This window comes from Tamandua tetradactyla, chromosome 7 (assembly GCF_023851605.1).
Source record: "Tamandua tetradactyla isolate mTamTet1 chromosome 7, mTamTet1.pri, whole genome shotgun sequence".
NCBI classification, from domain to species: domain Eukaryota; kingdom Metazoa; phylum Chordata; class Mammalia; order Pilosa; family Myrmecophagidae; genus Tamandua; species Tamandua tetradactyla.
In genome coordinates this window covers 72,598,046-72,624,758 of record NC_135333.1, presented here as the reverse complement: position 1 = coordinate 72,624,758, position 26,713 = coordinate 72,598,046, and the positions used below count along the sequence as shown (strand labels likewise).

Sequence of the window (26,713 nt, the reverse complement as noted above, 5' to 3'; positions counted from 1 at the left end):
GTTATACCGTGGACGTGGAACAGATGATGGAGTTAATAAAGCTTCTTGTGACTCCTCCAGACTTGAATCAGGGAGAACATTTTTCTTTTCTCCACTTACCTTTACAGATAAAATGTTACCTTTTCCCATCAACATCAATTGCTGGGAGAGACAAATAAAGGATTGAACATACACCATCTCACCCCATTTCTTATCTCTTTTGCAGAGCAGCTCTAACTGTAATATAATACTCTTTTCTATGGAGCCATTCTCAGGTCATTTCTCTCCTGATTCTAAATTAAATTGGGGCCAGACTGTGTTACAGAAATAAACTAAGTTTTGTTTTTTTCATAGGCTTATAACTAAAATGTCCCCAATTATTCAAGTTGCAGTCCAGAAGGCTATACTCAGGAATGCTATTAGAATTATAACTTCCCATTTTAAAGAGCTTTCATAGTCAATAACCAGTTAGAACATTTGGGTAGTGTAAATGTGATAGCACACCAATTTACACTTGCTATATTTGAGTAACACACACCAAACACGTTAATTAATAAACAGACATTAAATGCTTAAAACACTGATTAACAACTAAACAAGCATTAAACACTCACTATACCTAAGTAACACACCAGCTAGCACTTAAACAGGTGCACTTAATTTCATTAAATACCAATTAATTGTTGGATTACTATTTTCTAGGAGTGTACTAAACAGACAAATTTAGAAAAGGGCTTCAAACTGCGTACAGCATAGTACCTAGAAAACAGAAAGGTATAGAGGTCAGAGTAAAGGTGGAAAAAAAATTTGGAAGGAGGATTGGACCTTAAAGCCAGGTCCAGGGGACTCAAACCACCCAGTTAATACTCCAGTCCACTTCTACCTTGATGACCCAGTCACCTAGTCAGATGTCCAGACATGGAACTAGAAGCCATTTCTCTCTTCGATGCTTCTCAAGGTCCCAGCAGAGTGTGGAATGCTGGCAGAACAGAGAAAACCTGGCTGCTGAGCATCCAGACTAACAGCCACGAAAGGCTTGGTCTCTGCACTTACCTGTTCTTCCAGGGCCTGAGAGCCTCAGACATAAGGCTTTCTTGCTTCTGAGGACCTTTTGGTCCCACCGAGTTGTCACATTGTTTTTAGACAAAGGCAGTGGATTCTTTTGTCTGTGCACTCAAATGACCAGTCAAGACACCAGGATTTCAAAGAGAGGGAAAAGTTTATTGCTGGGCATGAGCAGGAGATCAGATAGGCTACTGGCCCCAAATCTGTCCCCTGCAAACTGCAGTAGTTCTGAAAGTTTTATAGCATTGAAAGATGGGCAGGTTTTAGGATAATGAACCCAATGGCTCCAGATGATGTGATTAGAGATGATTTAATGATTAAACATGGATAGATTGATTATATGCCTAGTCACAGAAAGTATGTAAGAAAATGGTGGCCTTAATACTATGATGGGCATAATTTTTAATATTTTGGTGAGGTACAGGTGACTTGTAGGTTACAGTCTAAACTACTGCACATGTCAGGCGGCCCATTTGGGTTAGCTTCAGCTTCAGTTATCAAGATAACTTTGAACTTGGGGGGTGGTTAGTTTTGGGCTGACCTTCATTAATAAACATAAGGGGCTGTCTTCACTGATCACAAGACTCTAAGGTCCTAAAAGTCTTAAAATTAGATAAATGGGTACAAATGAGGGTCAGCCACAAGGTTTTTATAATCACAAGGGCACAAGATAAAGGCTATACCAATCATTATCAGAGATCAAGGCAGATGAAATACAGTTCAGAGATTTCAGGTATTTCCCTGTCCATTTTAATACACTTAGAAAGTAAAAGGAAATGTCTATATAATAATTTAATAGTCATAATCATTTGTTAATTCCCAACTTCTTAGTTACAATATGGTGCTAATCTTATTTTATGGTCAATATTTCTTTTGAATTCCCATAGGGACATTATCAAGTGGGCATTATTCCCAATTTTATAGACAAGAACATAGGCTCAGAGTGTTTACTAGTCCCCCCAAATTATAGGTGAAGGGAATAACAAAGGAAAGATTTAAAACTAGCTCTATTTGGCTGCAAAATGTTCTCTGCTCCTATATTAATAGTACCACCAACTAAGTTTTAAATTATCAACATGTTATGGCTGGAAATAAGAGTCATATGTGACTCACCCCAAATTTCCTAAGTCTATTGATGATTATTCCAGTCAAAACAAATTTTTAGGGTGGGCCACGGTGGCTCAGCAGACAGAGTTCTTGCCTACCATGCCAGAGACCCGGGTTCGATTCCCGGTGCCTGCCCATGCGAAAAAATAAATAAATAAAAAATAAAAATTAAAAAAAATTTTTTTTTAAATGTGTGACTCATGGAAGACATCATATCAAGACAGTCTTTTCTATAGTGAAACAAATAAACACTGGCATTATAAAATCTATCTAGTCTACCGGCACTCTTCCACCTATTTGAATGACTATGATTTATTCTCTTTGAATTTATGTTTCCTTATGTAAAGAGTGGGTAAAATATCTCTCATCTCATTGTTATAGAAAATACTTTCCCTTTCATAAATTGCTTAGTGAAATATCCTGAAATACTCAGAAGCACCACTTTCCTCACCTGCAACAGACAAGAATTTGTGTCAGCTAGTTTCCCAGTATGAAGCAAAACCTCCCCTTCCTCATACCAATGACTGAGTCATTCTTCTAGATAACAGCGACTATTGAAATACTCCAGCTGAAGCTCACACATTGCTAGTTTGTTGAAGTCCTTGACTGCTTCACTTTCCTTGGCATGAATTTGGAAATGACTTGTGATGATTGCAAGATCAAGACCATGAAGGATCAGCCTGATCAGAAGCTGGATGGAGAGAAATCTAAAGGTATTTACAGGTAGATAAATGTGTACAGGGAAAGAATCCCATTGGTAGCTTAAGCATGTAAATTCATTTAATAATGGGATTAAAAGGCCTAAAGAGGGCGGGCAGCGGTGGCTCAGCGGCAGCGTTCTCAGCTGCCATGCCGGAGACCCGGTTTTGATTCCCGGAGACTGCCCATGCAAAAAAAAAAAAGACCTAAAGACCTAAGAATGGGAAAATGTTATAGAATTAATAACCTTTACTTAAAAGAAACATAAGTAGAATATAATGACGATGATGATGAATGGATTAACTTGATATGATTGATGATGTTAGAGATGATGAAGATTAACTTTTATTGAGAATTTGGTTGAGGCTACGCTCTTTGCTTTTCACTTTATAAGCGTTATCTCTGTGAATGTTCACAATAACATTTTGAAATCTGTACTATTATTATATCCTTTTTATAAAGAGAAGACTGAGGAGCAGGAGGATTAATTTAATTACCCAATGTCATGCAGCTAGTAAGTGATGGAGCTACAATTGCACCACAAACTCCGGTCCATCCAGAATCCAATCCACCCAAGTCTCAGTAAAACTTGAATCCACCCAGTGTATAATGATACTTTTTAGAATAGAGGTCTATGAGGCATTTCAAAAACCTGAAATATCATTTGAATTATGCAAAGCAGAGTAAGTGATATTCAGAATGGTTTAGCAAAAATTATACTTCATTGTGTGCCATTTCCCTGAAAAATAAAATAATTTCTGCTTTACGTATATAACTTAAACTGCCTGAGTATAAATTATAATGCTAATTCCACAGGCAATTTTAATAAATTGCCTTTTGTGATATATCCATTCTCAGAAAAAGGAGCAAAACACAAGAAGGGGAAGACAGACGTCTATTGTCAGGAATTTGTATAAAAGAATTCCAGACTATGTTTCCTTAAACAAGAAAGAAATTTCTCTCCTTAGGGAAAATAAATGTGAGCATCATATGATTTAACATTTGAGCTGATGAACTAAGGTGAGATGAAAACAGTGTTGGCATTTATAGGGCTGCAAGTTGACACTGGCCATTTGGCTAGTCATTCTTCATTCATGCAGTAAATATTGAGGACCAGATTTTTACTTCACATATGAAATTTTCCCTCAGAGCCCTGGTTGAATCAGTTACCTATTGCAAAGTATGTGATTGCTTTCTTATTAGACAAACATTAATGGGAGTGAGGGGGTCAGTTGGATTAATGGTCTCTGTCTAGCAAGGAGACAGAACAAACAACAGCCTGTAAAAAACAGGAACAGGGACCTTCCCTCCCCAGGTGTGGGTCCTGTAGGTTTCTTCTAAAGATTTAGGAGTTTCATAACTCAAGAGTGGCAGGCATATCTAGTCTTTTCTATTGCAGGATGAATACTGTCCAGAGGGAAATATTGTTAAAAGATTTATACAGTGACCTTTGTCCCCAAGGCCAGGATTAAATAATTATTAGCAAAAGATACAACTATAGCTCTATTTCTGTACCAACTTTAGGAGTTCAATAACTTTCTTGAATCCGAACTTCATTCACATTGGGAATTTTCTGAGGCAATGTTCCAAATTATGCAGTTTCTGATAATTGGGTCTAAGTCTTGGGTTTGGATGTTAGCTCTCATGTCATCTTAGGCAAGTCACTGAACCATTCAGTGTCTTCCTTTACATCAGAAGGATAACAGCATCAACACCTTACTTTGCTTTTCTCACAAGAAGGGGAGTCTAAATACATTGGATGAGGTGTTTTCTACTGACCCAGTGGTATCTAGGCTTTTTAAGTGGTGGGACACATAATTAGATATTCATATACCTGTGAGCTATATGATTTATTTGTTTTTATAACAATGGTGACATTATCTGTTCTTTTTGTAGCAGCAAGGTCAAAGTTGGTGTGAAACTATCTCTATGGTCAATAATCCCTGTTACAAGATGCAATTTTAGTGAATAAAAACTGAGTAACACATAATTATATTTATGATTTTTTAAGGCAATTTCAGTTGATTAACTAGCTAAAATTTACTTACCTGACATCTGACATTAGTTTATGGTATCTTATTTATAAAACACAAGAAGTGTGTGTGTGTGTGTGTGTGTATGCATGTGGTATGTACTAAACACAGTAGACTCTACACTCTGGATGAAGTTGACCCAGACAAGCTGGATTGAGCATTTCTTAAAGAATAATTATAATGAAAGCAAAGTACATGTTTTAGAATCAGTTATTTAGAGCCAGGTATCTAATATTGAGTCCAGGTTCTTAAATTTAGCAGTTGTGTGGCTTTGGGCAAATTACTTAAATTCTTTAGCTGTCCATATTTTTCACCTGTAAAAGCGGACAATGAATTATTTGCAGAGCCATTGGGAGGACGAGAGGAAAGGAATGCAAATCACAAATTACAGGCAGGATCCAAAGAATCGTTTGATGAATAGAGGAAATCTTTTATTCCATCTTTTGCTGTCTTTCTGACTCTATCCTCTGTCACTCTAGGTTATCATCTTCCTTCTCGGTTCTGGCACCCTGCAGCTGTGTTTCTAGGGATCATTTGCTTGGCATTATTGACCACCGTTGTATTGATGGGAGTGCGATGTAAGTGCTGAAATAGACAAACGACTGGAACAAGCATGAGGGTTTATAAATGTGGTTGATAAGTTGGTTTCATAATAACTATAAATTTATAATATGGCTGGTTAGGAAAAGGGGGAATATTAAAAGTGAAAGGAGAGGTGCAAAGAAGGACAAGATGGTGTTATCATCCTTCTCATTTGGCTATATATTTAGGTTACAGATATGAGTTATTTCAGCTGTACAGGACCCAGGTTATTAAGGCTTTGGAGTGTCATTTAGCTTCTCAATTGTTGTTCAAGGTTACAAACCTTTTTTTTTTTCTTTAATAGGCAAACACCTAAGATCTTTCCTAATGATTGGGAGAAATACCTTCACCTCAGGTAGTTTTTAGAATAGGCCTGGATCAGCTTTCAACAGGGTCACATTTAATCTTCAAGCTATGAGACTGCTTTATACTGTCTCATCAAGTGTCTAGAACTGAGATATTAGACCCTTAAAATTTTTTGCTTCCCTGATTTCACAACCTTTATTTCAACTCCACCCTTCCTAAAATGTGCTGTGGCAAAAAAAAAAAAAAAAGCTTGAGACTCTTGTGACACAGCCACTTACAATATTTCTGTGGGTGGGTTTCTCACAAAAGGGGAAAGTGTCACAGTTCTCAAATAAAATTAGGAAGTCTGAGGAGGAGAGATGAAAGAGGAATTAAGACATGAAGAGAGACCGAATCACTAATGATAATTCCTATTAATAATTACTGGGTCTGTTTGATTTCTATTTTAGATTATCTATAATTTATTTATGCCCCAGATATACTACTTATATTGTGATTACTTTTTTTTTCACTTTTCTAGGGTACATAAATCCTTTCAAACTGGCACATTCCACCCTATTGTGATTACTTTTAAAACTGGTGTGTAACTCTCAATAAAAAAAGTAAAATCCTGGAATTTACTTTTTAGATCACAAGCATATGTGAAGTTCCTGATATGAAAAGAAAAATATTGCAGTAATGTTGAATAACTTTCAAAATTCTCATTTCTGAGAAAATTAAGTCAATGTCCAGGCAGTTGGTCTGTTGTCATAACAGATGATTTGATTCTGTTCTTTGATTTCCTCACATTTCAACGGGGAGACTTTTATTGGAGATTTGAATGGAATTTTGATTCAGTTCTGATTTAGGGTCCCAGGTATCTGCACTCCTAAAGCAACAGCGAACCAACCTTACTCACCAGGAAGACGTAGTGGAGGGACAGCTCTCAGCCCAGCGGCAGGTGGGAGAAGCTTCCCAGGAGTCACAGAGGGAACTTGAGGAAATGATAGAAATCCTTGCCAAGAGGCTGGAGGAGAACTCCGAGAAGCAAATGGAGCTTCAACAGCAGAACCTGAATCTCCGAGAAGCGCTGAAGAGAGCAGCAAACTTTTCAGGTACAGCAGGAAGGTTGTAGAATGTCAAATGTCTAAAGGCACAAAATTGGCATATTGATATCCATATCATTATTCATTCATCATGTTCTATACCAGCAGTACTTAATCTCTGCCTGCCCCATTCCACACCCCCCTACTCCAAATCCTTAAGATAAATGATTTTATTAAGTGCACATTTAGGTGGCTTTTATTTAAGTTTTTCTTCCTCAGTTTCTTTCTTTTTCACATTCTAGTTTTGAGATTTTTCTAAAGGAACCCTCCTACCCTCAACACTGGCCACAAGCCCTTAACCCTTTCTACTCCAACATATCTTAAACTTTGGATTTATTTTCCTAAGGGGTCTCCTTTATCCTTGGGAGTCTCTACCTCTGCCTCCATCATTTGCTTTGTTCTGCGATACTATTTTCCTTAAGTATGCTCCTACATCAATTTATATTGAATCAATGGAAGTCGACTAGCTTGAAAGGGGTAGGTCTGTCCTTCAGTTTAGACAACAATGTGGTGGTCCAGGAAGTCAATTTATGTGAGAAGAATTGGGCTGGTCTCAGCTGTGTAAGTGGAACCAGAATCTAGGAGGCAGGCAGAAATGGTAGAATCTGTAAGAAGGAGATGACAATACGAATTCTGATATTATTAAGAAATCTATTTCTATTATTTAGTTGTATCTATAGTGTATATTTGAGTCAGGTATATACTTTTAGCTATAGGGAGGGTGGGAGAGTGTGAGATGGAATTACAATACTAATATTCACTTTCAGAGGGACGTTCCTTCCTTGGAGGTGCCAGGATGAATGACCAATTCTCAGCATTATTAACTGCCATTAAGAAGCAGAAATTTCTCCAGCTTCTTTGCTTGTACAGTTCACTTACTCTCAATTATTTGTCTCTTTGAAAAAATATAAAATTTCACAAGTACCGTCCTTTCATTTATCATTTTATAGATGAAAAATTTGAGATCTAGGTAAGTTAAATAATAATTATAGGTAGTTTTGTTTTGTATAAAGTTTTGCAGCTTATAAATCCTTTCAATATTCATAGGGCCTTTTGCATTTCCAAAAGAACCAGAACTTTTTAGACTAATTTTTAGCACCTGAACATATATTTAATCTCTTTAAGGAGGGAGTTAGCAAGGAACTAAAAGAATATACCATTTTAAAGAACACTAAAAGGAAGGACACATATTCCCAAGGACGAGAATATTTATATAAGCAGACATGGCTATATACCAAACTGTGGTTTATTTCACAGGCAGAGCTGTAAAACAATTATGTCTTTATTTATTATATGAACTTAAATCTACATCATGACCATTCAGAGCCATCTCACGGAGATGCCAGGTGTAGATAACTAATAAAAAATAATAAGCAATATGTCTGTTGCTGAAGCATGTACCAGGAAATGTGTTCCATTCTTTGATAGTATCAGATGAAGGCCAGTTAGCAAAGAAAACAAATAAAGTTCTGTTTTTCATCTAGCTGCTTAGAGAAGAGTATCAAAAAAACCCCTCAATTATAATAAAATTATATATGGCCAATATATGCCAATAAATGCCAATATTCCAAAGTTTGAGACATATTTTATCTTTCTTGTAACAGGTCTGTTGCCCTCAATGTATAGATATGAAGAAAGAATCTCCGAGAAGTTACCATGTGTGGTTTGCTTAAGGTCATCCAGCTAGTAAGATGTGAGGTGTTCACAGTAACCCATTGTACGTTTAGTGCTGGAATTAGTGGCTCTCGACCTTTAGAGTACATTGATATCACCCAAGTAGCTTAAAGTAGCTGGTTCCAGACTAAGTCCAAGATTCTTAATCAAACTGTCCAGAGGAGCACAGAGAAATCTGCCTTTTAAACATTTTCCTCAAATGCCTTTAACTTAGCACTCTGAGAGGTAGAGTGACTGGGTGCAAATTCCCAATTCCTCTGTCAAATGCAAAATAAAAAATAATGAAACATCTTACAGGATTGTTATGAAGATTAGATGAGTTAATATGTGTTTAAAGCACTTAAAACAGTTCCTGGCTCATAGTAAACAATTACAAAAAAACACAATAACAATTAATGCAGATAATTTGAATACCACATTTTGAGATGTGTCTTTCTTGCTTTGTCATAGTTTGGAAAACCTGCCTAGACTCTCCTTTTAGTCCAAGAAAATGTATATATATTTTCTATTTACATAATGTCATAGGTCTAGGCAGATTAAGAAGTAGCTTGCATTCAGTACATTCAACCAAGCCTCTGTATCCCTTTGATCATTCATTTCTTTCATGGTTCAGTGTCCTCCTACTTTCTTCCCTGTGATAAAACCTACACTTATAAAAGTATATAATTGTTTTACACCACAATTATAATTGAAATTAAAATGTAGCCTTTTAAAGGATTTTCACCTTTTAGTCACAGTGTATAGACTAAAGGGCTTTGTTTCCCAATAAAGAGATTCCAAGTGTGACTAGCACATGGAAGAAATGCTGATGGTGTTGATGATGATGATGATGATGATATAATGATTTGGGGGGTGTTATAAGACATCTGTAAACATATGGACCTTGGCACATTTTGCCCATTGCCTAAGCCCAGATTTGGGTTTATTGAACTTCTTGTGAATTTTCCTTGCAAAAATTTCTCACTATTTTTCTGAATTCTTATAGAAACAGTGATCCTTACTTAGTATCACTATATTGTTCTCCCTAGAACAATGAAAGAAAATATAATATGAGCCACATACGTAATGATACATATTTTTAAATGATAACCCCATTTAAAAAGGGTAAGGGAACAGGTGAAATTAAAATTAATAAATTTCATTTAAGTGAATATACTCCAAATATTATTTCAACACTGTAACCAGTATGAAGTTATCAATAGGATGCTTTACACTCCTTTTTTGAGTTACATTATATTTTTCACAATAAGTTTTCAGCATATCTCAATGTAGAGCCACATGTAAAGTGCTTGAGAGCTACACGTGGCTCTTGACAACCAGATTGGACAATGCGCATCTAGAAGCAGGAGTCTTAGTATTTAAGCCTAAAGTCCATTATTCAAAGATCTTGAAATTTTTAAATGCACCAGCATCACATTTGATAATAGAATGGTTATTAAATATCCATTCACTAAAATCTTGCTTCTACTAATATAAACATAACTTTAAGAAATAGATCAGATTCTAAAATTACTTTCCAGCTCTAGTCCTGCTTTTCATCAGGGGAAGTGAAAATAATAAATGAGAAGTAAGTTTAGTTACAAAAATCAGAGTGCTTTATTTGCTTTTCTTCAAACAATGCAGAAATAAAGACTCTGAGACTTTATTTAGGCATTGGATTTAATTTTAATTTAATTATTGGGTCTAATTCTTATTTAGATATTGGGTCCAATTCTAATTAAGGAGAGATGGTATGCATATGAGAGGATGAGAGAAGAATTGATTTAAGAATAGCAGATTTTCTTTTTTAGCTCAGACATAACTTACTTATTAGATATGTTTCACTTCCTAGTTCCTTGTCCCCAAGACTGGATCTGGCACGAAGAAAACTGTTACCAGTTTTCCTCTGGCCCATTCGACTGGGAAAAGAGCCAAGAACACTGCAGATCTTTGGATGCCCAGTTGCTGAAAATAAGTAGCTCAGCTGATCTGGTGAGTTTATTTTTTGGATCTGGGTTTGGCTAGAGTATTGGTTTATAAGGAAATAAATCTGGTTTAGACCCTCGGTGGAGGAGCACTCATTTGAGAGTGAGAATACCTGTTTTCTAGTCTAGCCTTGCACTAACTGTGTGCATAACCTTGGATGACAGTTTATATAGTATATTTGAGCCTCAGTAAATCTTTCTGTAAAACCATCTTCAGGATACCCCAAATCCCTTTTGGTTCTTTAGTTTTGTAAATCTAATGCTAACCAACCTTCAGAATCTGAATTCACTACATTGGCTCTACTAACAGTTTAGACATGTTATTCCCCATAGGAATTCATCCAGCAAGCCAGTGCCCATTCCAGTTTCCCATTCTGGATGGGGCTGTCTCTGAGGAAACCCAACGACTCATGGCTCTGGGAGGATGGTTCTCCTTGGAAGCCCAGCTTGTAAGTTTCCAATTCTCTGTGAAACCTACCAATGAAGCTACTGCCATATTCCATACCATGTCCTTTTTCAGTAGAGCATTTCCTCACCCTTCTTACTCAGGGATATTCCCACTTACTTATTCAGAGCTTCTCTTGAATTTTCCTTCCTTCGTGTATTACTGATTTGAAGTTTTAAGGTAAGGATAAGCTCCTGGCACAGAGCTGCAGTAAATTTAACCTTTTTCTTCCACTGGCAGGTTTAGACTCCGGGGAGCTGTTACCCAGACGTACCCTACAGGCACCTGTGCATATATACAAAAGAGCATCGCTTTTGCTGAGAACTGCATTTTAGCTGCATTCAGTATTTGTCAGAAGAAGGCGAATCTTTTGAGAGTACAGTGAAGCTAAAGGTGCTGGAGAAAGAGGAGGAGAAGGTCTTAAATTCCATCTGGGATGTAAGCTATTCCTTGTCAGTCAGGCATAAATCACAAGAGTCCTTGTAACTAGTGTCTGTTTTCGCTGGTTGCCGAGCTCTTTAGCAGAGACTGGGGCTCCACCTGCCTGACACCTGTGTATTACCTAGCATTTTTCACCTAGTGTTTCCTAAGTTTTGATGACAGGCTTCAATTCCTCATTCCTTTTCTATTTTAAAATTCAACTCCTCTCCAAGTCATTCAAACCCTCTGAACTCAATCCATTCTACCTCACTGCTATCATCCCCTCATCCTCCTAAAATTGCCTAGGAGAGAGAAGATGAACAACTTGCCCAACTATAGGAAGAGTGTAAAAAAGGGGATATACATACAGAAAAAAGTGCACATGAAGAAATAGAAGATAGGAAAGGTCACACTGAAATCAAGAAATCCATGCTGTCATATTTAAAAGCCACCTCTTGTTGGTTTTTCTAATTGTTGCCTATCTCCAAACTCCAACACACACACAATTCATATTTTGTTGACAATTGGGGAGTTCTAGGAAGTGCTTGGATGATCTTTTCTGTGAACTAGTCTACAACCCATTATCAGTTCTTGAATCAACTATTATTTCTTCATTTTTTTTCTGTATCAAATAACAGCTTGGCACTATGTGTGTTTGTACCTGGAATGATATAGCATTGTTATTTTAATTTGCATTTACCAGATGACAGTGCTCTTGAGCCTATTTTCATGTGTTTACCACCTGTATATTTTCTTTGATAAAGTATATGTTTATATCATCTGGCATTTTTTAATTGAGTTATTTGTTTTCTTGAGTTTCGGGAATTCCTTATATATTCTGGATAAAAGTACTGTACCAGGTAAATGTTCTGAGAACAAGTTATTTCAATCTGTGGACTATTTTTCCAATTCCTGAAAGGTATCTTCAGAAAAGCAGAAGTTTAAAATTTTTATTAGGTGATTAAATCCATTTCTATGTTTTTATTGTCATTTCTAAGAAGTCTTTGCTTAACCCAAGGTCATGAAAATTTTCTGTTTTCTTTTCAAGTGTTACTTGAGGCCTATGCTTATTTTGGTTTTACTTTTTGCATATAATTATCAGTGCAGATTAAAGTTGTTCTTGTTTTACACAGTGATATCCAATTGTTTTAATATCATTCTTTAAAGGCTATTATTCTTTCTTGCATTGTTTTTACTTTTATAAATACATATATATGGAGAATTGTGTATGTGTGGGTCTCTTTCTGGACTCTCTGTTCTGTTCCATTGATCTATTTGACTGTTTTTATACCACCACTACACTATTTTGGATATTGTAGTTTTTTAAAACATCTTGTTATCAGTAATGTTATGCCTTTGACTTTATTTTTATTTTTAAAAATTGTTTTGACTACTCTATGCCTTTGCATTTATGCATTAGCTTTAGCATCAGCTTCTCAGTTTTTATAAAGAATCCCTGTTGCGCCATTGATTGTAATTGCATTGAATCTATTGGTCAATTTGGGAAAAATTGACATCTTAAAAATATTGCTGCCTGACACATGTGCAATATATATCTCTCCACTAAGTTAACTTAATTTAATTTTTGCCGCAATGCATTGCAGTTTTCTGTGTACAGGTATTTTACATCTTTTGCTATGTTATCATAGAATATTTCATGCTACTGTAAATATATTATCTATTTTTAATTTTATCTCCAAATGTTTATTGCTAATATGGAGAATTGTAATTGACTTTTTTATATCGACCTTCTAACCTGCAACCTCACTAAACTCATTTATTCTAGTAAAGTTGTGTAGATTCTTTTGAATTTTCTATGTAGATAACCATGTCATATACTAAAATAGACAGTTTTACTACTTCCTTTCCAGTTTGGATTTCCTTCTTTTTCTTTTTTTTTTTTGCTTTTAAAATTTCCTTTACTGGCCTGATTTCACAGAATAATGAGAGTGTTTATCAAGAATAGATGTTGGGGGCCGTGTGACGGTGGCTCAGTGGCAGGGTCCTCACCTGCCATGCTGAAGACCCGCATTTGATTCCAGGTACCTGCTCATGCAAAAGCAAAAAAAGAATAGACGTTCGATTTTGTCTAATACTTTTTCTACATCTATTGAGAGAGTTATATAGTTTTCCTCTTTTAAATTTTTTAATATGATGAATTGCATTGATTACAGAAGGTTAAACCAACCTTGCATCCCTGGGGTTAATATATCAGCAGATTAGATATTCTTAATTTGAATTAGAATGTTTTTATCTGTGTTTATAAAGGTTATTAACATGTGGTTTTCTTTTCTTGTAATAGCCTTGCCTAATTTAGTCACCAGGGTAATGCTGGACTCATAAAATGAGTTGGAAAATATGCCCTTTTCTCAATTTTCTGGAACAGTGTGCTTATCAGTGGTAGTCTTTGTTTCTTAAATGTTTGGTACAATTTGCCCTTTGAAAGTCACCTGGGAATCAGGTTTACTTTGTGGCAAGGTTTTAAAACTACAGATTCTTTGATAGATATGGTGCTATTCAAATGGTTCCTCCCTGTATAAGCTTTGGTGGTTCATGACTTTCAAGGAATTTGTCCACTTCATTTAAGTTGTAAGCTGTTTAATTTATTGGCATAAAGTTATTCTTTATATGTGTTACTATCTTTAAATATCTGTAAAATCTATAGTGACAGAATTTATCTTCTTCCTGATACTGATAATTTGTGTCTTCTCTTTTTTCCTGCTTACTCTGCAAGGTCAGTTTCATTGATGTTCTCAAAGCACTTTTCTGTTTCATTGAATTTACCTATTGTTTCTATTTCATTAACTTAGTTTTGATCATTATTATTCCCTTTCTTCTGCTTAGTTTTGTTTTAATTTCTTCTTTTTTTAGTTTTTAAAGGTGGAAGTTAAGTTTCTGATTAAAGAATTTTTTTTTTGTCTTTGAATGCGGCCAAACAGTGGTATAAAATTTCCCCAAATACAGCTTTTGGAGCATCCAACAAATTCCCATATATATTTTTTCATATTTATTCATTCAAAATATAATTTCCTTTTTAATTTCTTCTTAGTCCTGGGTTATTTATAAGCATTTATTTGATTCAAAATATTTGGTGATTTTACAAAAATAATTATGCTACTGGTTTCTAGTTTAATTTCATCATTGTCATAAAGCATACTTTTAAAAATAACAGCTTTATTGAGATAAAATTCATGAACTGTTCAATCTACCCATTCAAATATACAATTCAATGATTTTTAGTATATTCATAGAGTTGTATAAATAATACTTTTTAACAATCTGAATATTTTAAATCTGTTGAAACTTATTACATAACTTACAGTATGGTCCATTTTGGTAAATATTCCATGTACACCCAGGAAGAGTTTGCATTCTGTTGTTGTTGGGTGATGTGTTCTAAAAATGTCCATCAATTAAGTTGGTTGATAATTTGGTACAAGTTTAATAGGTTGACAGATTTTCTTTCTGTACTTTGGAGACATGCCACTCTCTTCTTGCTTGAATTATTATTATTATTATTTGAGAAATCTGCTGTCACCCTTATCTTTGTTTCTCTATATATGACTTTTTGCTTCTAGAGGTTTTATAACTTCCTATTTATCACAGATTTTGTGCACTTTTGATTATGGCTTGCATTAGTGTAGTTTTCTTCCTGTTACCTGTATTTAGAGTTTTTTTAACTCCTCGGATCTTTTGATTAATGCTTTTAATAACATTTGGAAATTTGGGGGTCATTATCTCTTCAAAAATTTTTCTAACCACCTCCCCTCAAACTATTCAGGGTCTTCAAGTACATATACATAAAGCCACTCAATGTTATCCGACAGTACCCAAAGCTTTTCTCCCTTCCTCCCTCCCTCTGTCCTTCCTTCCTTCCTTCCTTCCTTCCTTCCTTCCTTCCTTCCTTCCTTCTTTCCTCTCTTTCTTTCTCTTCACCCCTCTCTCTTTCCTTCTGTTTTTAATTCTTATCCCTCAGTGTTTCCTTTTCAATAATTTCTGTCATGTCTCCAACTACACTAATCCTTTCTTCTACAGTATCTAATCTGCCAATAATACCATACTTAGTATTTTTCATCTTGCACATTATAGTTTTCATCTCTTCATCTCTAGATGTGCACTTCTAAAAACTTCTATGTCTCTACTTCACTTTTTAAATAAATGAACATGTTTTGAATATATTAAGTATTTTAATGTCCATGTCTTCTAGTGCTAACCTCTGTGTCAGTTATGAGTCAGATTTGATTGATTATGCTCCTCATTATGGGTCTTATTTTTATGACTGTCAATCTTTGAATACAAGGCATTAGTTTCACTTTGGTTGATGCTAAATATTTTTGTATTCCTATATATTCCTAAGCTTTATTATGGGACATACTTAAATTGCTTAGAAATGGCTTGATGTCTTTGGTTATTGTTCCTATGCTGGTTAGTGGTACCAAAGAAGTGCTAGGTCTAAAACTAATTATCTTCCCCCTTATGAGTCAAAATTTCGTGAGCATTCTGTACAATGCCCCATTAATTTTGAGCTGTTCTGGTTTGTGGTTGGGAAAAGGCACTGTTCAAAGCCATTTGCGACTACTGGGTATTGTTTCTTTTATTCCTCTGAGATAGTTTTTTCTCTGGTCTCTCTGGTCTCTCTGGTAGTTTCCTTATACTCATGTTCTGATCTGTATTCTTCTGAATACTTAAGGAGGACCCACTGCAGGTATCTGAGGATCTCTATCCATGCAGCTCTGGGACTTTTCTGTGAACTCTTGATGCCTTTGTATCTCCAGACTCTCACCTCTATTTCTCCAATCCAGGAAGTTTGTTGATCTCCTCCTCAGTTCCCCCTCACTGCACCATGGTCTGAATCTCTCCAAACATGGTAAGCTGTGACAATCATGGAGTGAGCCTTATTTGTTTCTTATCTTTCAGGTGTCACTGTCCTTTGTTTTCTGACATCCCATGTTCTTAACACTGGTTTTTATGCGTGGCCTGTGCCGACCCTATTTCTCCATCTTGTTTTAGGCACATTTCAAGATAAGTGTTTTTGTAATTAATAAGTTCTTAAGACTCTCTTTCTTTGGAGCTACTGATATCATTGAACAAAGAAATGGTGAGCTGAAAGGATCCCTGGAGAAAATCTAGTCCAAGACTGGAAGGTGAATTTCTTGCCTCTGTGCCTGGCACACTATAGATTTCAAGGCTTCTGACAAGCTTCTTGGTTATCTTCTTTAACCAAGCAAACTGGAAGAGCTTGTGAGGCATTGCCCATTCACACTGATTATCATTGTTTCCAGTCCTTACAGACATTGATGTGTTATCTCTTTAAACCTTAAATTTAGAGGCAATTACACTAATCTGATTTATCTGAGGGAAATCTTTATTTGTTTAAAAAAGAGGTTCTTACTCCCAAAACATACATCCTCCTGTCCTTGTCATAATTTAAATCAGGGCCACAACCACAGTTCTTGGCTTGTAGCCTGCTTTTATAAGTCCTATAAGACAGGTTTATACACTTTTAACAAGTTATACTAAAACATGTGCAACAGAGACTATGCAATATTTACTCTCTTGTTCAAAAAGTTTGCTGACACCTTGTGCATATTTCTTTAATGAGAAATAAGCACGGTGGTTTTGCATGAGTAGTTGAAGTATATGAGTTCAAATCCATTTATGTCACATTCTCAGTGATCTGAGGTGTTCTAGTTTGCTAGCTACTGGAATGCAACACACCAGAGTCAGACTGGCTGTTAATAAAAGGGAATTAATTTCATTAGTTCTTCAGAAGAAAGGCAGCTAACTTTCATATGAGGTTCTTTCTTACATGGGAAGGCTCAGGGTAATCTCTGCTGGCCTTCTCTCCAGGCCTCTGGGTTCCAACAACTTTCCCCCGGGGTGATTCCTTTCTGTATCTCCAAAGGCCTGGGCTGAGTTGCACATGCTGAGATGATGTATGCCAAGCTGCTTGGGCTGTGCTACATTGTACTTTCTCATTTAGGCACCAGCCAATTAAATCAAACATCATTCATTGCAGCAGGCACACCTCCTAGCCGACTGCAGATGTAATCAGCAAAAGATGAGGTTCACGTTCCATTGGCTCATGTCCACAACAACAGAACTAGGTACCTTCACCCGGCCAAGTTGACAACTGAATCTAACTACCACATAAGGCAAATTAGCTAACCTCTCCATACCTTGAATCCCTTAACTGTAACAAAGGAATAACAATGCCAACCACTTCATAGGTAATTGAGGATTTATATAGTACTTCACATTGCATCTTAAAATTTGAAAAGAGTTCAATAAATATTCACACTATTAATATTACTAGTTCACTTTTTTATTTTTATAAGTCCCTGCAAGTGCATCTGTTTTATACGGTAGGTTTTTAAGCTCTTTCAGCATATACATCAAATAATCCAAGGACTTCTTAATTATGTTCATTTGTGTTTATTGAAACTATTACTTACAATTATTCTTGCTTTGAAATAGTGTGTTAAAGAACATATCCTGACCTGCCTCTGATTTACCTAACTATAGAATGTGAAGCATTCTTCATTTTTTCAGTGTCTTCTTTAACCTAAAGGCCTTCTAAATTTGCATTTAATTGTATGTGCAAACTCTGGTTAAAATTCTTTTTCTGTTGAAATAGTATGGTTAGAACATACCCTGACTTGGCCTTTATTTCCCTAATCATAAAGAGTGACACATTCTGCATTTCTTTAGCTTCTCTACAAGGTATTTGCGTTAAAGTGAGAATAGATGGTGTGTAAGTGAATTTTACTTCCCATGTTTGATTACCTTAGAATGTTCCATACAGCAGTGCTTAGGATGTTCTGATTTGCCAACATGAGCAGAATATTTTTGTTTTCTGAACCTATTATTCAACTTTCTAAAGCTTAGCTGTAAAACAAGTACATTTATAATATCCAGTTTTTATATAACTCCAAATGTACTCCCTTTGCACCTGTATTAATTGCCCAATTCCTCTCAATCTCTGCCCTCTACAATTATCATCATCCCATGGGAGCCAAGGTTTTAACCTGAGGATACCATGAATCAGAAAATTGATGGACCTCATGTTTCTTAGGGGTAAATTTAAAATGAAGAGTAAGGAGTTCCAAGTATCTACACAGTAGGAAACTCTGAGAACTAAGTAGAAATACTACTCATCTAACTTGTACCTGGACTACAAGAAAATCTGAAGTTTTTGAAAGTAATTAAGCTGGCCCTTGGTTAGGACCCATTTTTTGTAAAAAATTTATTGATAAAGCATCACACAAGCACGTAAATTTTTAGCAAACAAACATTCCATTCATGGTGTACAATAGTGGCTCACAATATCATCACATAATTGTATGTTCATTTACCGTGATCATTTTTAAGAATATTTGCATCTCTTCAAAAAAGAAATAAAAAAAAAAAGAAAAAAAACTCAAACATACCATACCCTTTACCCCTCCCTCTCATTGACCACAAGTATTTCCATCTACTCAGTATATATACTTTTAATTTTAACATTTGTTCCTCCTATTATTTATTTATCTTTAATCCATATGTTATATTCATCTGTCCATACTGTAGATAAAAGGAGCTTCAGACACAAGGTTTTCACAATTGCCAGTCACATTACAAAAGCTATTCATTATATAATCATCTTCAAGAAACATGGCTACTAGAATACAGCTGTACAGTTTCGGGCACATCCCTCTAACCGCTCTAATACACCTTAAACTAAAAAGGGGATAGCTATGTAATGCATAAAAGTAATCTCCAGGATAACCTCTCAACTCTGTTTGAAATCTCTCAGCCACTGACACTTTATTTTGTCTCATTTCTCTCTTTCCCCTTTCAGTTGAGAAGGTTTTCTCAATCCCTTAATGCTGAGTCCCAGATCAGTCTCAGATTTCTGTCCCACATTGCCAGGGAAGTTTATGCCCCTGGGAGTCATGTTCCATATAGAGAGGGAGAGGGTGGTGAGTTTCCTTGCCGTGTTGGCTGAGAGAGAGAGGCCATATCTGAGCAACAAAAGAGGTTCTCTGGGGGTGACTCTTAGGCCTAATTTTAAGTAGGCTTAGTCTATCCTTTGCAGGGATAATTTTCATGGGAACAAACCCCAGCCTATTTGGTTGTCCCCACTGCCTGTGAGAATATCAGGAATTCGCCAAATGGGAAAGTTGAATTTTCCCTCTCTCACCATTCCTCCCAAGGGGACTTTGCAAATACTTCTTTATGGATCAATTGGGGGCATCACACTGGACAAACCTATAAAATCGCATACCCTATTCAAGTTTCCTTTTACATATGGTATTCAATTAATCTGTCCATATAAGTTATATTAGGAAATGCACTAGACAAAATATAAATTTTGTACCAAATAAACATTTTTTTGCTTTAGTCTCACACAGAAGTTAAAACTTTAAAATATGAATGACCGTCTATTTTCAACACCCTGCAATATTGACATTCCTTTGTTCTTCCTCATGCAAAAATATTTTTTAATTTGTACATTTAGTCACTATTCTTGTATGCTCTAGGCTTTCCTAAGTTATACCATCTCAGTCTTTATCATCTATCTTACCTTCAGGTTTCATTTGTGCCCCCAGCCCTTTTACCTTTATCATTGTCACATTCAGCTTCATTCAGTGTACTTAACATTATAGTGCTACAATTAAGTAGTATTGTGCTATCCGTTTCAAAATTTTTACACTCAGTCCTGTTGCACAATCTGTATTCAGTTCTAATTACCAAATATCTACCTTATTTCAATCTCCTGATGACCTCTGTTCTTAACTGAAATCCTCCAAGTTCATTCATTAGTATGAGTTCATATCAGTGAGACCATATAGTATTTGTCCTTTTTTTTCTGACTAATCTCACTCAGCATAATGTCCTCAAGGTCCATCCATGTTGTTACATGCTTCATGACTCTATTCTGTCTTACAGCTGCATAATATTCTATCATTTTATATTCCATAGCTTGTTTAGCCACTCGTGGTTGATGGACATTTGGGCTGTTTCCACCTCTTGGCAATTGTAAACAATGTTGCTATAAACATTGGTGTGTAAGTGTCCATTTGTGTCCTTGCCCTCATGTCCTCTGAATAGATACTGTGCTGGTTTGAAAGGATATATGTACCCTAGAAAAGCCATGTTTTAATCCTAATCCCATTTTGAAAAGGCAGCCATTTCTTCTAATCCCTATTCAGCATGGTATGCTTGAAACTGTAATTAGATCATCTCCCCAGAGGTGTGATTTAATCAAGAGTGGTTGTTAAACTGGATTAGGTGAAGGCATGTCTCCACCCATTTGGGTGGGTCTTGATTAGTTTCTGGAGTCCTATAAAAGAGGAAACATTTTGGAGAATGAAGGAGATTCAGAGAGAGCAGAGAATGCTGCAGCACCACGAAGCAGAGTCCACTAGCCAGTGACCTTTGGAAATGAAGAAGGAAAACACCTCCTGGGGAGCTTCATGAAACAGGAAGCCAGGAGAGAAAGCTAGCAGATGACACCATCTTTGCTACATGCCTTCCCAGATGAGAAAGAAACCCTGACTGTGTCTGCCATGTGCCTAGTCACTTGAGAGAGAAATCCTGAACTTCATTGGCCTTCTTGAATCAAGGTATCTTTCCCTATATGCCTTAGATTGGACATTTCTATAGACTTGGTTTAATTGGGACATGTTCTTGACCTTAGAACTGTAAACTAGCAACTTATTAAACTCCCTTTTTAAAAGCCATTCCATTTCTGGTATATTGCATTCTGGCAGCTAGCAAACTAGAACAGATACCTAGCAATGGAACTGCTGGATCATATGACAATTCTGTACTTAGCTTCCTGAGGAACCACCAAACTGCCTTCCACAGCGGTTGTACCATTTCACATTCCCACCAACAGTGGATAAGTGTGCCTCTTTCTCCACATCCAATTCCAGCACTTGTCATTTTCTTCTTTATTGATGATGGCCATTCTGGTGGATGTGAGATAATATCTCTTTGTGGTTTGATTCGTATTTTCCTAATAGCCAGGGAAGGTGAGCATCTTTCCTGTGCCTTTTAGCCATTTGTATTTCCTCTTCTGAGAAGTGTCTGTTCATGTCCTTTGTCCATTTTGTAATTGTTGTGCTTTTATTTTTGCTGTTGAGTTGAACGGTCTCTTTATATATTCTCGATACTAGACCCTTATCTAATATATCATTTCCAAATATTGTCTCCAATTGTGTAGACTGTCTTTTTACTTTCTTGACAAAGTTCTTTGATGCACAAAAGTGTTTAATTTTGAGGAGTTCCAATTTAACTATTTCTTTCTTCAATGCTTGTGCTTTGGGTGTAAGATCTAGGAAACCACCTCCTATTATAAGATTTATAAGGTATTTCCCTACATTTTCTTCTAAAAGCTTTATGGTCTTAGATCTAATGTTTAGGTCTTTGATCCATTTTGAGTTAACTTTTGTACAGGGTATAAGATATGGATCCTCTTTCATTCTTTTGCATGTGGATATTCAGTTCTCTAGGCACCATTTATTGAAGAGACTTTTCTGTCTCAGGTGAGTTGGCTTGACTGCCTTATCAAAGATCAATTGTCAATAGATGAGAGGGTCTGTATCTGAACACTCTATTTGATTCCATTGGTCAATATATATATTTTTTATGCCAGTACCATGCTGTTTTGACCTCTGTAGCTTTGTAATACACCTTAAAGTCAGGTAGTGTGAAACCTCCTATTTATTTTTCTTTTGCAGGATATTTTTAGCTATTTGGGGCACCCTGTCCTTCCAGATAGATTTGGTTATCAGTTTTCCTATTTCTGCAAAGTAAGTTTTTTGAATTTTAATTGGTATTGCATTGAATCTATAAATCAATTTAAGTAGAATTAACATCTTAAGTATATTTAGTCTTTCAATCCATGAACATGGGTTGCCCTTCCATTTATTTAGGTCTTCTGTGATTTCTTTTAGCAATTTCTTGTAGTTTTCCTTGTATAGTCTTTTGTATCCTTAGTTAAATTTATTCCTTAATATTTTATTCTTTTGGTTACAATTGTAAATGGAATTTTTTTCCTGATTTTCCCCTCAGATTGCTCATTACTAGTGTATAGAAACACTGCACATTTTTGAGTGTTGATCTTGTAACCTGCCATTTTGCTGTACTCATTTATTAGTTCTAGTAGTTTTGCTGGGGATTTTTCAGGGTTTTCAACATATAGTATCATATCAACTGCAAACAATGAGAGTTTTACTTCTTTCTTTCCAATTTTGATGCCTTGTATTTCTTTTTCTTGTCTAATTGTTCTGACTAGAACATCCAACACAATGCTGAATAACAATGGTGACAGTGGACATCCTTGTATTGTTCCTGATCTTAGGGGAAAAGTTTTCAGTTTTTCCCCATTGAGAATGATGTTAGCTGTTTTTCATATATTCCCTTTATCATGTTAAGGAAGTTCCCTTCTATTCCTATCCTTTGAAGTGTTTTCAACAGAAAGGATGTTGAATTTTGTCAAATGCCTTTTCTGCATCAATTGAGATGATCAGGTGGTTTTTCTGCTTTGATTTGTTGATATGGTGTATTACATTAATTGATTTTCTTATGTTGAGCCATCCTTACATATCTGGGATGAATCCTACTCGATCATGGTGTATAATTCTTTTAATGTGCTGCTGGATTCAATTTGCAAGAATTTTGTTGAGGATTTTGCATCTATGTTCATTAGAGAGATTGGTCTGTAATTTTCTTTTCTTGTAATATCTCTGTCTGGCTTTGCTATGAGGGTGATGTTGGCTTCATAGAATAAGTTAGGTAGACTCCCCTCCTCTTCAATTTTTTTGAAGAGTTTGAGCATTATTGGTACTAATTCTTTCTTGAATGTTTGGTAGAAGTCACATGTGTGAAGTCATCTGGTCCTGAACTTTTATTTTTAGGAGCTTCTTAATGACTGATTCAATTACTTTACTTGTGATTGGTTTGTTGAGGTCATCATTTCTTCTCAAGTCACTGTTGACTGTTCATGCCTTTCAAGGAACTTGTTCATTTCATCTATGCTGTATAGTTTATTAGCATAAAGTTGTTCAAGTATCCTCTCATTACCTCCTCTATTTCTGTGGGTCAGTGGTTCTGTCTACTCTTCCATTTCTGATTTTATTTATTTGCATCCTCTCTCTCTCTTCTTTTTGTCAACCTTGCTAAGGGTCCATAAATCTTATTGATTTTCTCATAGAACCAGTTTCTGTTTTTTTTTTTTTTTTTAATTCTTGATTGTTTTCATGCTCTCACTTTCATTTATTTCTGCTTTCATCTTTGTTATTTCTTTCCTTTTGCTTACTTTGGGGTTAGTTTGCTCTTCTTTCTCTAGTTCTTCCAAGTGAATAGTTAATTCCTCGATTTTTTTTCTTTTTTTTTGATATGGGTATTTAGGGCAATAAGTTTTCCTCTTAGCACTGCCTTTACTGCACTCCATAAATTTTGATATGTTGCATTTTCATTTTCATTTGCCTCGATATATTCACTGGTTTCTCTTATAATTTTTTCCTTGACCCACTGGTTGTTTAAGAGTGTGGCGTTGAGCCTCCATATATTTGTGAATTTTCTGGCACTCTGCTTATTATTGATTTCCATTTATGGAAATCTGAGAAAGTGTTTTATATGATATCAATCTTTTTAAATTTATCAAGACTTGCTTTGTGATTGAGGATACAGTTTATCCTTGAGAATGATCCATGAACACTTGACAAAATGGTGTATCTACTGTTTTGGGCCTTAATTTTCTATGAATGTCTGTTAAGTCTAGTTCATTTATTGTATTATTCAAATTCTCAGTTTCTTTATTGATCCTCTGTTTAGGTGTTCTGTCCATTGATGAGAGTGGGGAATTGATGTCTCCAACTATTATGGTAGATATGTCCATTTCTCTTTTTAGTCTTTGCCCTAAAAATGTATTTTGGAGCACTCTGGCTTGGTGCATAGATATTTATGATTTTATGTCTTCTCCTTTTTTTTTTTATTTTTACATGGGCAGGCACCAGGAATCGAACCAGGGTCCTCTGGCATGGCAGGCAAGCATCCCTGCCTGCTGAGTCACCGTGACCACCCCTTTGTTTTTAAATATGAACACATTTGTTTTGTTATATCTTCTTGTTGAATTGTTCCTTTTATTAATACATAGTGGCCTTCTTTGTCTCTTTTATTTTACATTTGAAGTCTAAATTGTTGGATATTAGTATAGCTACTCCTATTTTTCTTTTCTAATTGTTTTTTGCATGAAATATCTTTTCCTAACTTTTCACTTTCAACCTGTGTTTATCCTTGGGTCTAAAATGTGTCTCCTATAGACAGCATATAGATGGAACCTGTTTTTTAATCCATTGTGCCAGCCTGTGTCATTTGATTGGGTAGTTTAATCCATTAACATTTAGTGTTATTATTGTAAGGGCAGTACTTTCTTCTACCATTTTGCCTTTTGCATTTCATATGTCATATCTAATTTTTCTTCTTTTAACCTTTACTGATAGTCTTCATTTCTACACTCTTCTCCACACCTCTCTCTCCTGTCTTTTCCTGTCTATCTCTAGTTCTCCCTTTAGTATTTCATGCAGAGCCAGTCTCTTGGTCACAAATTCCTTCTGTGATTTTTCATGTGAAAATGTATTAATTTCCATTTTCCATTTTGAAGGACAATTTTGCTGGATATAAAATTCTTGGTTGGCAGTTTTTTTCTTTTAGTATCTTAAATATGTCATACCACTGTCTTCTTGCTTCCATGCCGTGCTGGTTTGAAAGGATGTATGTACCCTAGAAAAGCCATGTTTTAATCCTAATTCCATTTTGTAAAGGCACCCATTTCTTCTAATCCCTATTCAGTGTGTAATTAGATCATCTGCCTGGAGATGTGACTCAATCAAGAGTGGTTGTTCAACTGGATTAGGTGAAGACATGTCTCCACCCATTTGGGTGGATCCTGATTAGTTTACTGAACTCCTATAATAGAGGAAACATTTTGGAGAAAGCTAGAGATTCTGAGAGAGCAGAGAATGACATAACCACAAGAATCAGGGAGTCCACCAGCCAGTGACCTTTGGAGATGAAGAAGGAAAATACCTTCTGGGGAACTTCATGAAATAGGAAGCCAGGAGAGAAAGATAGCAGATGATGCTGTGTTCTCCATGTGCCCTTCCAGCCAAGAGAAAAACCCTGACCATGTTCACTATGTGCCTTTCCACTTGAGAGAGAAACCCTGGACTTCATAGGCCTTCTTGAAGCAAGGTATCTCTCCCTGGATGCCTTAGATTGGACATTTCTATAGACTTGCTTTAATTGGTACATTTTTTCAGCCTTAGAACTGTAAACTAGCAACTTATTAAATTCCCCTTTATTAAAAGCCATTCTGTTTCTGGTATATTGCATTCAGGCAGCTAGCAAACTAGAACATATGCTTTCTGCTGAGAAATCTACACATAATCTTATTGGGCTTCCCTTGTGTGTGATGGATTGCTTTTCCCTTGCTGCTTTCAAAATTCTCTCTTTCTTCTTTGACATCTAACATTCTGATTAGTAAGTGTCTTGGAGTATGTCTACTTGGATCAATTCTGCTTGGGGTATGCTGAATTTCTTGGATCTGTAATTTTAAGTCTTTCATAAGAGTTGGGAACTTTTCAGTGATAATTTCTTCCATTAGTTTTTCTTCTCCTTTTCCCTTCTCTTCTCCTTCTGGGACACCCACAACATGCATGTGCATGTGCTTCATGTTGTCATTCAATTCCCTGAGTCCCTGCTCATATTTTTCCATTCTTTTCTCTCTATATTTTTTGCTTATCAAATTTCAGATGTCCCATCCTCTGGTTCACTAATCCTGTCTTGTCGCTCTTGAAATCTAACACTGTAGGTTTCCATTTTTTTTTATCTCTTCTACTGTGTCTTTCATTCCCATAAATTCTGCAATTTGTTTTTTCAGACTTTTGATTTCTTCTGTTTACTTGTCCCTTGCCTTCTTTATATCCTCCCCCAATTTATTAATTTGATTTTTGATGAGATTTTCCATGTCTGTTCAAACATCCTGAATTCATTGTTTCAAGTCCTGTATCTCATTTGAACTGTCAGTTTGTTCCTTTGACTATCTGCATATCTTCAATTTTCCTAGTATGATTCATTATTTTTTGCTGACATCTAGACACTTAATTTCCTTAATTAGTTTATTCTGGTGATTGTTTTCACTTTTCTACCTAGGATTTTCTTGCTGGATGACTTTGGTGTCTGTCTGTTCTTTGACATTCAGTTCAGCTCATTCTAGACCTCTAGTTTAGGCTTTGTTTAACAGATCAGAATTTTTCAGTTCTTATTTTCTTGTTGCTTGCTTTGCCTGTATGGTGCCTTTTT

General features: G+C 35.8%; 1 protein-coding gene across 2 annotated transcripts in view; it reads left to right on the top strand.

Moving 5' to 3' along the window:
- Window positions 1-2,751: 2,751 nt before the first annotated feature.
- Window positions 2,752-26,713, top strand: part of OLR1 (oxidized low density lipoprotein receptor 1) — a 51,783-nt gene continuing 27,821 nt past the window's right edge. Inside the window, exons 1-6 of one of the 2 annotated variants that reach the window (XM_077170006.1) lie at window positions 2,752-2,864; window positions 5,363-5,461; window positions 6,620-6,865; window positions 10,362-10,501; window positions 10,828-10,943; window positions 11,180-11,858. In XM_077170006.1, coding sequence (XP_077026121.1) covers window positions 2,777-2,864; window positions 5,363-5,461; window positions 6,620-6,865; window positions 10,362-10,501; window positions 10,828-10,943; window positions 11,180-11,324 — 834 coding nt within the window. In that variant the 5' untranslated portion in view covers window positions 2,752-2,776 and the 3' untranslated portion in view covers window positions 11,325-11,858. Of the gene's footprint in view, window positions 2,865-5,362; window positions 5,462-6,619; window positions 6,866-10,361; window positions 10,502-10,827; window positions 10,944-11,179; window positions 11,859-26,713 lie in introns of those variants that run through there. The other variant, XM_077170008.1, reaches the window with a different exon arrangement.